Here is a 13,573-nt window from a genome sequence, read left to right as displayed (position 1 = left end):
TCCCTCAAGACTTCCGCTTGCGTCCTCGCTTGACTCGCGAGATCACAAAACCCCTCGAAACTTCAAAGCTTGTTTATGGCGTCCGCCATTAAACCAAAAGAAGGACCTCAAGTTTGATATCACTGTTTGATGTCATTTATAATGTTGTTCCTCTCTACTGCCATGATTAAAGCCATGAAAGACATACTTGGAAATGTCTGCGTTGCGGCTAGTTTGAATCACCCCAAAGAGTTTAATGAATTCTATTTGAAGCAGTGCCGTTCCGCTGCCACTCTGCGCCGCTGATGCTTCCAAGGTGAAGTAGGAGTTAGAGATAGAGTGAGAAGCTTGGTCATCCTAGAGGGGCTCATAGTAGGTCTGCTGCTTCTTTGCATCAAGGGGAGCCAGTTGAGGTGGCTCTAGCATCTGCTTGGGATGCCTCCTGGATCCCTCCCTGGTGAGATTTTTTGTGCACATCCAACCGGGAGGAGACCTAAAGGAAGACCCAGGACACTCTGGAGCATGGGTAGGGAATCTCGGTCCTGGAGTGCCGCTATCCAGTATATTTGAGTTTTTTTCCCTGTACCAACACCCCTGTAGGTCAGTAGGTGATTAACAGGCTTCTGCAGAGCTTGATAACTTAGTGAACAGGTAAATCAACCAATTATTCAGGTGTGTTGTTGCTAAAACATGCTGTATAGCAGCGTGCCAGGACCAGGATTGCTTAGCCCTGCCCTGGAGGGACTATGTTTCTCGGCTGGCCAGGGAACACCTTGGAATTCCCCTGGAGGAGCTGGCCCAAGTGGCTGAGGAGAGGGAAGTCTGGGCCTCCCTGCTTAGGCTGCCCCCGTAGTCTGACCCCGGATAAGCAGAGGAAAATGGATCGATGAAGGTTGGTCTAGCCACGCTCCATTGTAGCCTCAGCAGGTCTACATTGGACTGAACAGATAGTTCCAGGCTCTAGCCAATCACAGCTCTCTATATTTGTAAACAGATGTTGGGTGGGCTGAGCACCAAAGCTACAAACATGGCGTTGTCTCAGAAACAGCATTCATTTGAAACAGCTTTGACATCAAATTAGGACGATTTAGACATGGGCTTTTCTTTGAGACATAAGCAGAAAGAGGTACTCAAGTCCTTTATTTCAAAAAAGGACATATTTGCTTCTTCAGCTGTATGGGGTACTGTCCCTTTGACTGATTCTGATGAATAGCGATGAATAAGTCATGTTTGTTGTTCTGATTAGTCCTACATGGAGATGGTTTGTAAGACATGAAGCAGATGGATGCTCACATGCTTCAACATAGGAATTTTTTTTTGCTTGTTGTAGCTTTTGACTCCTGATGAAGGCTCTTAACCTTGAGTTGAAGAGTCCTCTAACCAACAGTAGCTGCCTCCACCCACGCCTTTCTCTGCAAACATACACTGGCTCTAGTGAGCGATGCTCGGTTATAGTGTGTGGCAGATTCTGGGAATCAGAGCCTCTGTGAAAGGAGTCGAGTGAAAGACGAAGTGAGAAAAAGTCACGTTCATCTCTCATATAGAGTGAATCCATTTGAAAGTTTGTTTTCCTTTAAACCAGGTCACTGAACTCACAAGAAAGGCCGACCTGTGTTAAATCTGTTCCTGTGCAAGCGTTTGTGTGAGAGAGCGAGCTGAGGTGGTATTTGTGTGCAGATCAGTGTTTGACTCCATGCATGATTGCTTAGAAGATGACGTGAGCTTTTGCACTCCGACTTCAACATCCTTCTCTCTCACTAAGTCGACGTAATAAGTGCTGCCTGTGGAGCAGCTGCTCCTGATCCCTGATTGGCTAACGTTTACGCCTCATTCCCATCAGGATCAGGAATGATTCCCTTCACTTGGAGAGCCTTCCTGATGAGGTAGATCTTTGAAATTAAATAATATATAATAATCTAATAATCTATCTATCTATCTATCTATCTATCTATCTATCTATCTATCTATATATATATATATATATATATATATATATATATATATATAATTAGAATATATTCCGATATGAAAGTTGATTTACTAATTGCATCACATCTTGGTTGATCAACAAGTGCTTTGAAAACTTGTCCTCATTTAACATTTATTTGAATAAACTCTAATTTATTTGATGGAATCACATCATCAGGTCAAGTGTTCTTGACTTGACTCAGTCATGTGATCAGATGCTCCGGCCTCAGGTCCTGAAGAAGACGTTTGCCGTTCGTTCTCCCCGATGGTGTACACGTCCAATTTAGATCATTTTTGTCTTCCTTTCCTCTCACTTCTAGTTTCCTCCCACCTCTCCTGAAACATGTTTTAATGTCTACTGTGTGTGTTTCAGATGCAGGAGCTGGAGCAGAGGGTGATGGAGGCTGACCAGAGGGCCGAGAAAGCAGAGAAACAGGTAGAAGGGAACTTTGCTACTAGGGATGTAAGAAAATATCAATATGGCAGTGTATCTTGATATTTTTTCCAGCAATGACATATCGATATTCAAAAGCAGTGTATCTAATTCTTTGAAGAATTTACAAGCAAACACTTTGATATTTTCATTTCTTTTGGTGCAATTAAAGGCCGACCGCTATTTGGCCGCAGTGTGCAATGGGTTTTATTTCCACCATTAAAATGTGAATCTCTCTATTATGGTTCAGATACCTCATGTTAAACATGTTAAGTATCTAAAAATTCGATATTGTCGGACTGAATTTATCGCAATATATCGTGATATATTGTATCGTCTCCCCAGTATCGTGATGCGTATCGTATCACCGTCATTTCACCAATACACTTCCCTAGTTGCTACACAGCAGATGTAAAACAGATTTGCTTGGAAACAAACAAATTTTCTGAAGCTATGACAAAGTCTGATAATCTTCAAGATATTGTTTAGTGCAGTGATCTCATGATTTATTTATTTATTTACTGCAAATCTGGGTATGAAATCATGTCGTTGACTAAAGTAAAGCCTTTAGGGGTGTTTGTTACATCTCTTCTGATCAGAAAATAAATCTCACCTGTTCAGAGCTGCATGTTTTCTACATTCATTACATTTGCAAGGGATGTTCCGATCATGTTTTTTTTTTTTTTTTTGCTCTCGATCCGATTCAGATTCGGTTGATTTTGAGTATCTGCTGATACCGAGTCCCGATTCGACACTTTTTAGTAAAGCATAAAATTGTCCTTTAGGTTTCACTTTCATTTGCTTGGAAAGGACACTGATTAAAGTGATGATACATTATGAATGTATTTAAAAGTAGCACCGTTGCTCTTATTTCAAGTTTACTCCTTCAGTATGCAGCTGTATTGATTGATGCGCAATCCCGTGATGGAGCAGGCACGCAGAGTCTCAGCTGGTAGGCTAACTTTTCCCTGCACAACACCTACCACTGGCAGCTCTGGTGTTGCAGGAAACAACCTGACGTTTTGTAGTTTGTCGGCAATTTCTCTTTGTTAACGTTGGCTGACTCCGCGTTTTTGTCCGAGTATGCTGTGAACTGGGACTCTTAATAGAGACGTGATTCTCTTTGTAGACGCCCACAGGGCAAAGCGTCAGTGAGAGTAGTCTTTTTTTGAAGACAGCGAATCATGAAGCTGTCCTTCCAGCATGTTGAATATCCAATATGCACACATTACTAGTGGCTGTTGCTCTGCCCTTTCTGCTCGGTTTAAAACACCACCAAGCTGAAGACAGTTTAGCTCTCCTAAGGAGACACGTTAGCTCTGCATTAGCCAGCTGCTTGCTAACAGCTGCAGCTTGGTGTCTGAATTTCTGCCTGCTGTAAATTGTGTAATGTAACTGTGTTGTTTTCGTACAAAAATCAAAGAATATTGATGTAGAGGAACTTGTAATAAAAACTAAGTCGTTGTTATTCCATTTGAAAATCTCTCAGAGTGAATTAAAAAAGTCATGTTTGTTGTTCTAAAAGGTTAAAAACTATTTCTCCCGATTCTTTTGAAATCAGGTGATCGGACCCGATTTCCGATCACGTGATCGGAATGGGGCATCCATAATATTTGCTCTACTTTGAAAATCTGATTTTTTTTAAATAGTGAAAAAAGAATTTTTTTTCCCCCTACAGATGTTAAAGTAGATTAGAGGATTTCTTATTTAATTTTATGTATTCAAAAACATGTCGGGGTTAAACATTTGCTGTCTTTTCTGGCTGTTCCAGGTGATTCTTTTGCAGGAAATGTTTTAAAATGACCTCTCTGTACAAACACCTGAGGGCTTTTCTGAGCAGCGCAGGCGAACCGTGTTCTCCATTAATTATCTATTTTTTTCTTAAATTGGTGCTTTGTTTAAAGCCGCTGAAAACTAAAATGACTGTGCAGTGTGCACATTTGAGCTCTCCAGCCACAGCTTTGCACTCACCTCTTTAGTTTTGTGTTTCAGATCCACATCATGGAAGAAAAGCTGAAGTCAGCAAACATACAAACCGGCGAATCAGACAGCTCCCTGTATAGGAAGTACCACGAGCTGACCAATCAGGTCCAAGAAAAAGACGGTGTCATAAAGAGACTGGAGGTGCAGCTGGAACAACAGGTGGGATTCTGGTTTTAAAAAGGAAAATTCTCTTTTTCTGATTGAATTATGACTCAAAACCTTCATCCTTACTCCAGATCCTGGTTAGAGCGCAGGAAGCAAAGATTATTGAGGAAAAAGCTGCCAAGATTAAAGACTGGGTCACCCTTAAGCTCAGAGAGGTAAGATGAGATCATTATTATTACTATTATTAGTAATTAGTTAATTTCTTTTAGTCTTTACAGTCACAGGTTTTCACTCCCCTTTTCCCCACTAAAGTATAATAATTATTATTTAACCTTTCTGGGGCAAACAGAAAATAATCTTTATTTTTTTTTTAAACATTTAACTGCAAACATGTGAATTGATCTGGTATTTATGGACAATTATTAAATAAAAAAAAAACTTGCGTTAACTTAGAAATGTGAGTATTTAATTGTCTTGGTAGTTTGTTATGGTTGCTCAAGAAAATGGAATTAGGAATTCTAAACATTAAATCTCACATTCAGTTAATTTCCATATATATTGTAGCCAGGGCAACAACGATCCACATGTGGCCCCAGAGCCAGAGGTGGCAGACCCTTATTCTTGATGAAAGCAGTTCTTTATGATTAAAAACGACTCATTTCCTGTTCTAGATGGAGCTGGAGAACCAGCTGCTGAAATCCTCTAATGTAAAACAGACGGCGCAGATCCTGCTGCTGCAAGACAAACTTCAATGTGAGTGAAGGTGTTTACAGAACTAAACTTCTAAATTAAACAGGGGTCTCTCTGGAAATGTGATAAAGAGACAAACGAGCGCTGATTTTCAAACGCGAGTGCTAAAACTGCCTGAAAGGGTCACCTGTCAGCTCTAAGTCTGCATCAGGATAAAGGTTTGCTGCGTCAGCTACCCTCATGTCTGCTCTACCTTAGTAAGTATTGCTTTCTTCTGACTGGCATGCTCTGCTGGGACACGTAAACTTTCCAGACTGCAGCTCCAAACGGATAATTAGAAGGAGGAAAAGCACATGGCTAATTAACATGAAAGTACATAGAGTGCATAAATACTGGAGCTGCTGTGTTTCTCCGCCTATATTTAGACCTTTGTGGTTTACACCAGTGCAAACATACTTGTTATAATGAAAGGACAGCGTGGACACCTCAGCTGAACTGTGCAGTCTGTGTGTCTCCACAATGCTTGGTTTGCTGTTCCAGAGTCGGGGACAGCGACGAGCGATCTCTGTCACAGCTGTCTGTGTTTACACAAACACTCTGTTAGGCTCTTGGGATCAAATCAGGTTCTGTGGAGGTTTATGAACAATCACCAGTTGTAGACGGCTTCAGTTTGGTGAAACAGTCTATTTTGGACTGGACTGACGGGCTAACGGCTAGTCTGAGGGGGGTCAGTTCTAGAGCTGTCAGGTTTTCTGAGTTCTAGAAAGAGTTCTGAAGGCCCGTTTCAGAGGAAATCTGCAGGAACGTCCCACAAGCTCCTGAGATTGCCCAGAGGTTCTCGTTGTTGTTGCAGGAATTCAGTTATTTAGCAGCCCTACTGCTCGGCAACTGGGCTGATTAGGACAAAGTTAAGAATTATTTATTTATTTGCAGCTGTCTTTCAGTGTTGCAGCAGTCCTGTTGACATTTGAGAACTCTAGAACAAACAAGCCCATCCACATGCTGGGATCTTCATGCATTGTGGACCATGTTTGGTGTTCAGTAGGGCCGCTCAATTATGGCAAAAATGATGCTCACAATTCTTTTGACTGAAATAGAGATCTCGATTATTTAAGACGATCTTTTAATTAATGTAGGTTTAAACATTTTTTTGTTTATTTGTTTATTTATTAGGTCATAAAATTGCACAGGACACAAGTGGAGGAAATAAATAAATAAGAAAAAAAAAGAAACAAGATAATCACAACAACAACTGCTGATTTTTGTATAATAGAGCCAACACACTTACTCATAGTTTGTGACCCAAAGGGTACAGGCTAAGGTTTGTCTTATTTAAACGTACCCAAAACAAACCCTATTTGATAAAATATCTGGGCAAATACTGACGGCAAGATTTATACAGTGCATTTATAATAAAAATAAACAGAAATATATATAAACATCAATGTTATAGTGAACATGTCACTCAGATAGATGAATTATTATTTATCAGCGTGACAAACCTATTTCCAAACTATTTATTTACAGGTCCCATCAGTTAATGTAATAGTTATCCCAGGCATTTTGTTCCACCCCTCTCCGTGCTGTCACAGCGATCAGGGGTGCAGGCTGAGTGTTACGCTAACCTGCAGGAAATATCGACGACAGTTATCCAGAAAGTAGCTAACGGTTACCATTAATGTTTCTAGGTTGTTCGCTAGGTATTTTTAGAAAAAAAAGTCAAAGAAGGGGATCTGAAAAGTTGTTAGAAATAGCGGCAAAGTTGCTAAAACCTGGTAATGCTGTTGGGAGGTGCGCTCGATTGGTAACTCGGAGTAAACCGTGAGGGAGGAGCAAATAATCGGCTTGTTTTGTTTTTATAATCGTTCAAAACTCCGATCATAATTGTTATTAAAATTCGATGAATTGAGCGGCCGTACTGTTCAGCGGCTGTTTGGTAAAATGCATTTTTTTAGAGTACATGTAGCAAATTTATTCATGCAAACTTAATGAATATTTTTGTTTATGGGAGCTAATTTGGTAGAATTTTTGTTTCACAAGGTTTCTGATCAAGCTGGAAAATGTAAACAACATGGAAGCTCTTCAATAAGATGTAGAATCCCCGTTTATGGTGAACGGTGGATGGTCTGTAGTAGGGCTGGGCAATAAATCGAAAATTTATCGTTATTGAAATTTCTGACTCTTATGGAGATCATTTTTCCCACGTCTATAAAATTGATAATAAAAAATGAGAAGATGTGTGTAGGGTGGCAATGTTCATGTCCCTTTAAGAAGCTGTACAACCTTGAGTCACGTAGAAATGTCCGTGTTCGAGATGAGCCAGTTCTGAGCAGATTAGATCAGCGGTGATCGGCGAGCAGTGCATGCCGGTTAGATTTGTGTCTGACTTGACGCCGACTTGCTCTGACGTCATGCATACGTAGGCAACGATAACCTCGTGAGATCAAGGCGGCCGCAGATTTTGAAGCAAGGCACTGCAGTTGCTCTCCCTCGGCTGCAAAACCTAGGGGATGACGGCAAACGCCTGGCTCTCGCCCGATCTAAGTTCTGATTGGTTCATATTTTGATCCGAACATCTGGTGGTTGAATGCAAAATGTTAGTTGGTCACATGTATTCTGTAAATCACGTTACGTTGATGATGACAACGATACAGGCCATAAAGAGAAATGTTTTCTTTTGTCACGTTTCCCATACGCACACTAAAACTACAGCTGAGAACCTTTACTTATTACAGTCATATCTTCAGATACAGTATAGGCTATGATATCCACAAGCACGTGAGGATGTGTTTCAGTTGCTAACAGGCACCAGAATTAAAAGTAAAGATTAAACAAGTATGAACGCTAACGCGATATCTTCAGCCATCGTCACCCGCGAGCTACATGTAGGGAAATCTGTCCGACTTAAACGCCGACTTTCAGCCACTCCCCCTGCTCCGTCCGTCTGCTCTTGTCTCTTTTCCAGGCGAGGCACTGCTCAACTGAACAAGGCCATTGTAAGTCAACTTAATACACGTGACAGCCCCATCTAGTGGACAACTTTTGTTTCTGTACCTATCTGTAGTTATCGTCAATTTATCGTTATGGAGGTGAAATCCTCAATATATCGTGATATTGATTTTAGGCCATATCGCCCAGCCCTAGTCTGTATTTCTGTGACGGGTGAGCATCCTTTCACTGTATCCCGACTGATCATGTGCCCTGGCTACTCTTCCAAGGGGCATGAGGGGATGTCCCTTTGGCTGACTGGTTAGCTCGCGTGACTCTCACGTTAGCTCACATGAGTCTGGGGATCAAATCCCATCCAGGCCCTCGTTTCTCCGCCTTGCCACATTTATAGAGAGCCTTCTAGAGTCATAGCCCCCCCCCCCCCCCCCCCCCCCCCGGTGCTTTACAACACAGTCATTCACACAGTAACACACTAGTGTAAGTTGGGTGCCAACAGCTGCATCCCAGTGAGATGCTGGTATAGCACACGCTGCTGGTTTTCTGACGTTGTTTCCAGATCTGCTGTCTGTAGCACCTCCAGCTAGGAGTGTAACACTTTCAGATGGAGTTTCTTATTTTTTCAGCAGGAATAAAATCATGTGATGCTAAAGTGACGATAATGTCAATGTTTGGATGAGCGGCTAGTAAACCTTTGAGATTATGGTTCATTTCTTGGGCAATAATCCAACTCATCTGTCCGATCATCATTAACCTTCTGGAGGCAGGCGGTGCAGACTTGCAATGTTAAAACCTACCTACCTGGTGACTCCACACACGTATTTCATGAGCATTTTTTAACTAGAAGTACCCCTGAAGGACTTAGTTGTTCATCTTTTCATCAAAACTTATTTTGAGCCTGGGAGGGTTAATCTCTGTTTGATCAAACTGAGGTTGTTTGTCTTCTTTTTGTTTACTGTTGGTCTGCTGAATATGCTTTGTTTTGTGTTCTAGCTCTTCTAGAGAAATCTTCCTCATCGGGATCTCCTGCGACCTCCCCTGTGATGGATACCCACCTGGTGCCCAACAGCCCGCTGTTTCCTCCCAGCTGCCCCGGCACGCCTCCTGCCCAAGATGACAGCTGGAGGCAGACCAGTCTTCGTGGGACCACCTCAGTTATCAAAACCCCGCCAACAGGTGTGCTTCCCTTAATCTAACTTAGTATTTTAATTATAAGTAGCTTCATATCTATCATGTGTTGTCTTGCAGAGGTAATAATTCTGAATTCTTCCTCCTCAGAAGTCAAAAGGACTCCTGAACTGGTCAGTAAAGGGATTAGCCTCAAAGACTTGGCCGCTCATGATGGTCCAGGATGGACCAGCCACCCGGTGGATGCTGAAGTCCACTCCGGGAGCTCCGACAAAGACAACTCCTCTGATGAGCTAAACAGCAAGTTCCGCTCTCAGTGCCTTCACTCATCTTCCTCGTCTTCCTCATCATCGTCCACGTACGAGATGGCCCATGGGCCGAGCTCTCCCGAGTCCAGTATGAGAATAGCACCCAAAAGCCCTCTCCTGTCCCGCTCTCCCTCCACAAACAGCCCCTTTCCCAGCCCCCCCCATGGCACCAGCATGACGCTGCCTAAAGTCCGGACTCCGCTCACCCCCAGAGACAGCATCCAGCTGGTCAAGAAGCACTACAGCCAGCCCCAACCAAGCCTGGACCGACTCCACCACCTCAACGTCAACATCGACATCACCACACCTTCCTCAGCTTCCTCCACACTGAAGAGCACGAGCACCGCCACCTCACCCTTCTCCCAGCTCGTGGAGGAAACAGACATCGACGACGGGCTCCTGGATTGCATGGATGGAGTAGAGGAGGGGCCGCGGCTGGAGGAGCCGTCTCGAGATGGGGTTTCTTTTGTGGGACTTGCAGAAGAGCTGGAGCGGCTGGATCCAGAAGTTCTTAAGCCTCCAACTCCTCCTCTGCATCGCTTCCCCTCATGGGTATGCACTATTCTTCTTTTGTTCTTTTTCTAGTTTAAAAACTAAGAAATAAAGAAAGAAATCTGAGCGAGTTTGTTTGTTTCTGCAGGAGAGTCGCATCTACGCCGTGGCTAAGTCAGGGATGAGAGTGTCTGAGTCCAGGAGCCTGGGACGAGGTGTGTGTGTGTGTGCGTGCGCGTGTGTGTGTGTATGTGCGTGCGTACGTATGTGTGTGTGTGTGTGTGTGTCCGGACGTGACTGGTTTAGAGGAGATGAGTCAGTTCTGTGAAGAGACGTCTTATTTAGCTGATGCTTGTGTGGATCTGTCATTGCTCCTTTTGATGTCATTTCCTCTGGCCTGAGGCTGCTCACACCTGTGCAGGTGTGTGCACCTCTCATCAAGAGGCCTCCTCTATTTTTATTTTTTAACAAGTATGTAAGATAATGCACGGGAGGAGGACGTGAGAGAGGCTGCTTTCTGATCATCTGAATGCAGGGTTGTGTTCTAGCTGTTTGGGTTTATGGTAATCTGACTGATAAAATCCTGGCTGGATTACAGTTTAGCTTGTTCAGATTTATTCCACTTGTTGTCAGTTTTTTTTCTGTCCAACGTTTTAAAATCTGAATGGAAGTTTCTGAAACGTGATGTTTTCTAATTGATTTTTCTGTACCAGCGAATGGTCAAGCATTTACCAGTACGATAAAAGATCTACCCCAGAATCCTGCTGCAGGTCCGTTCACCCAGCTGGTCTACAAGAACATTAATGTTCCAGTTTACACCACACTCAAAGGGGTGAGTCGTAGTTACACGGAGCTTTACCTCACCTTTAACTCTTTCACTTTTAGCTAATCTTTACCGTGTGTGTGGTAGAAAGCCACTCAGATTAGCAGTGTTCCTCTGCTGGATGATGACTCCGGTTCGGAGGATGACAGCTGCTCTCTTGCCAGTTTACGAACTTCCACCCTGAACCCAGAAAAGAAGAGCAGCGTTCCTGGGAGTCCGCGTGCTGTAAAGAGAGGTGAGGATTCCTGAAGTGTTGAGAAAGAACTAATATTTGTTATAAACGTGAGACGCATCGCAATCACACTTTTGGACGTTCCTTTTGTCTTGCAGGTGTGTCCATGTCCTCCATCAGCTCAGAGAGCGATTACGCCATTCCCCCTGATGCCTATTCCCTGGACAGCGACTACTCTGAGCCAGAACATAAAGTCCAGCGCACCTCCACCTACTCCTGCGAGAGCTCTGGGCCTGTAAGTAGAGCCGCTAAGTGAAGGCTTTGTGTCTTGTTTGAATCGACTGTTGAAGTTGGCTATAAGTTGCTGGAGTTCTTTGTGTCATTGAAGGAGACGCTGGAGAAGTCCGGCTACCTGCTGAAGATGAGCAGTCAGGTAAATGCCTGGAAACGGCGCTGGTTCATCCTGAGGAATGGAGAGATCCTCTACTACAAGTCTCCTGTGAGTGGATCCCACTTCCTGTTTTGCCTTTTAAGGTGTTGCTGTCTGCATGGAAAACGTCTCTGGAGTGTTTGTGTTAATAAGCCACCGCAGAAGGACTACAGACGAGCTGTGTTTGTGGTGATGTGGGGCGGCTCCGTTACTAAAATATCACAAAATCTTCGGCCAACATTGAAATCACATTAAACAGGTAGAGTTTTCAGCTGGGACTCACTATTAAGTGTTCAGATTTCCAAGTGACTGTAGGCATTTATTAACGCCAGCAGGGGGCAGAGTTGAGTTTTTTAGGGATGAATAAAACTTAAAAGAGCATTAACTCATTCACTGCCAGCGTTCTTCAGCATTTTCACTGTTTTTTTAAGAGTCACAGAACGTTGCGCTCTACGATGATGTCAACACCAAAACAACCTTCAACACCAAAACAAAGAGGAGACTCACCTCTTACATCAGGAAGAATCCGCGTGTTTCGAGCATTATCCATTCTTTCATCATCCGTTGTTGAATTGTGATCGGCAGAAGCTTTTCCGGTTCGCGCCTCACTTTTTTTACAGCAGCGGCCCAAAACGATCTCCTAACATGGATGTTCTGCTTCCTGATCACGTGACGTGTGACGTACGCGGAAGAAGATCGGCTTTAGAGCTGAGATGTTTGTTCTCACGGTGCGGGGCCTCGTTCTGACGCCCACACAGTAAAAAATATGCAAATGATGACATTAGTCATTAATGAGTTAATTACAAAAATAGTACTATAATCTTTATAGACCAGCTTAAAAATGTTGGATAAGAATTATACCGAAAAAGGTTTTGGGAACATTCAGAAATTAGTTCGGTATACAAACTTAATTTGTGCGTCACATGAACAGACTGTTGTCCAAGCAGGGAGTCGGTGTGCAAAAAAAGCATTTACTGGAGTTCTGATGAGAGTCAGGGTTTAGAGATTAACAATATGGATGTGTCATTTTGACCTATATAATATGCCACCTGTGTGTTTTGCCCTCGTTCTGCTGCCTTACTTGTGCTGACTCATTAAAACATAACAATATAAGAGTGCTTCTAAAGCAATATGCTACAGAATATTTAAGGATGCACCAATATAAAGATTTGGGCCGACATCGTTATGAATGCTGCTGTTATTGTTGATGACGATATCTTATTTAAACAAAATATTCCTCTGCACGTTTATGTGAAGGCAACTACACCTCCTACATCACCCCCCTCCTTCAGTTACACACCAACCACCTGATAAACATCCGCTGTCAGTATCAGCCCAGTTGTTCTCATCAAACCGATACTCAAATGTTAAAAATGGCCGACACCTTTGCGTAGGACACCAGTGAAATGAGGTGACGTTCTCTAAGCTCTTATATTTGCTTTGTTCCTAAAATTTGCCTTCTTGTGTGTTTTGTGTTTTCTCCAGAGCGATGTGATCAGAAAACCTCAGGGTCAGATTGAGCTGAATTCGTCGTGCTGCATCGTTCGCGGGGAGGGAGCTCAGACCTTTCAGGTGAGCTGGAACACAAACAACACTTTTCACGTCCTCGTTCTAATTTGACAAGTGTAGATTCCCGGCCTAAATGCCAAATATGCAGAGGAAAGGATGGAAATGTAATGCTGGTGTGCTGGGGCTTACTGTCGGCTGGAGCAAGGCTGCATTCCACAGAAGCAGCTTTAGATGACATCAGGTTTAAAGGCTGATTCTGATCTTCTCTGGCAGGCTGTTTCACTTGGCCTGGATTAGCACTTTTCTCTGAGTTTTTCCCTTTTTTTCCCCTCTCTTTGGTGTGATCAGCTGATTACAGAGAAGAAGACCTTCTATCTGACCGCTGACTCGCCCAACATCCTGGAGGAGTGGATCCGAGTTCTGCAGAACATTCTCAAAGTCCAAGCCAGCAGTCCGGTTGCTGTGGAGACTAGGCAGAAACCCACTGTCAGAGGGTGGCTCACAAAGGTCAGAAGTCCTGATTTATCACTGAAACACATCTGAGAACCTCCAGTCTTACACATACCTTTGTGCAGCCGTAAGGGCTGGAGATAAGTGGGACTTTCAG

The 13,573-nt window shown here is 43.3% G+C and overlaps 1 protein-coding gene across 3 annotated transcripts in view; it reads left to right on the top strand.

Moving 5' to 3' along the window:
* Positions 1-13,573, top strand: part of plekhh1 (pleckstrin homology domain containing, family H (with MyTH4 domain) member 1) — a 37,991-nt gene that overhangs the window by 15,457 nt on the left and 8,961 nt on the right. For all 3 annotated transcript variants that reach the window (XM_070547220.1, XM_054741748.2, XM_070547219.1), the window contains exons 3-15: positions 2,321-2,383; positions 4,373-4,522; positions 4,600-4,683; positions 5,140-5,221; positions 9,098-9,280; positions 9,383-10,092; positions 10,181-10,247; positions 10,746-10,864; positions 10,943-11,090; positions 11,186-11,322; positions 11,416-11,526; positions 12,943-13,029; positions 13,315-13,473. In XM_070547220.1, coding sequence (XP_070403321.1) covers positions 2,321-2,383; positions 4,373-4,522; positions 4,600-4,683; positions 5,140-5,221; positions 9,098-9,280; positions 9,383-10,092; positions 10,181-10,247; positions 10,746-10,864; positions 10,943-11,090; positions 11,186-11,322; positions 11,416-11,526; positions 12,943-13,029; positions 13,315-13,473 — 2,100 coding nt within the window. The remainder of the gene's footprint in view (positions 1-2,320; positions 2,384-4,372; positions 4,523-4,599; positions 4,684-5,139; positions 5,222-9,097; positions 9,281-9,382; positions 10,093-10,180; positions 10,248-10,745; positions 10,865-10,942; positions 11,091-11,185; positions 11,323-11,415; positions 11,527-12,942; positions 13,030-13,314; positions 13,474-13,573) is intronic.

Source organism: Nothobranchius furzeri, chromosome 18, assembly GCF_043380555.1.
Source record: "Nothobranchius furzeri strain GRZ-AD chromosome 18, NfurGRZ-RIMD1, whole genome shotgun sequence".
Taxonomy (NCBI): Eukaryota; Metazoa; Chordata; class Actinopteri; order Cyprinodontiformes; family Nothobranchiidae; genus Nothobranchius; species Nothobranchius furzeri.
The sequence above is the reverse complement of the archived record's forward strand: the minus strand, read 5'-3'. Positions and strand labels throughout refer to the sequence as shown.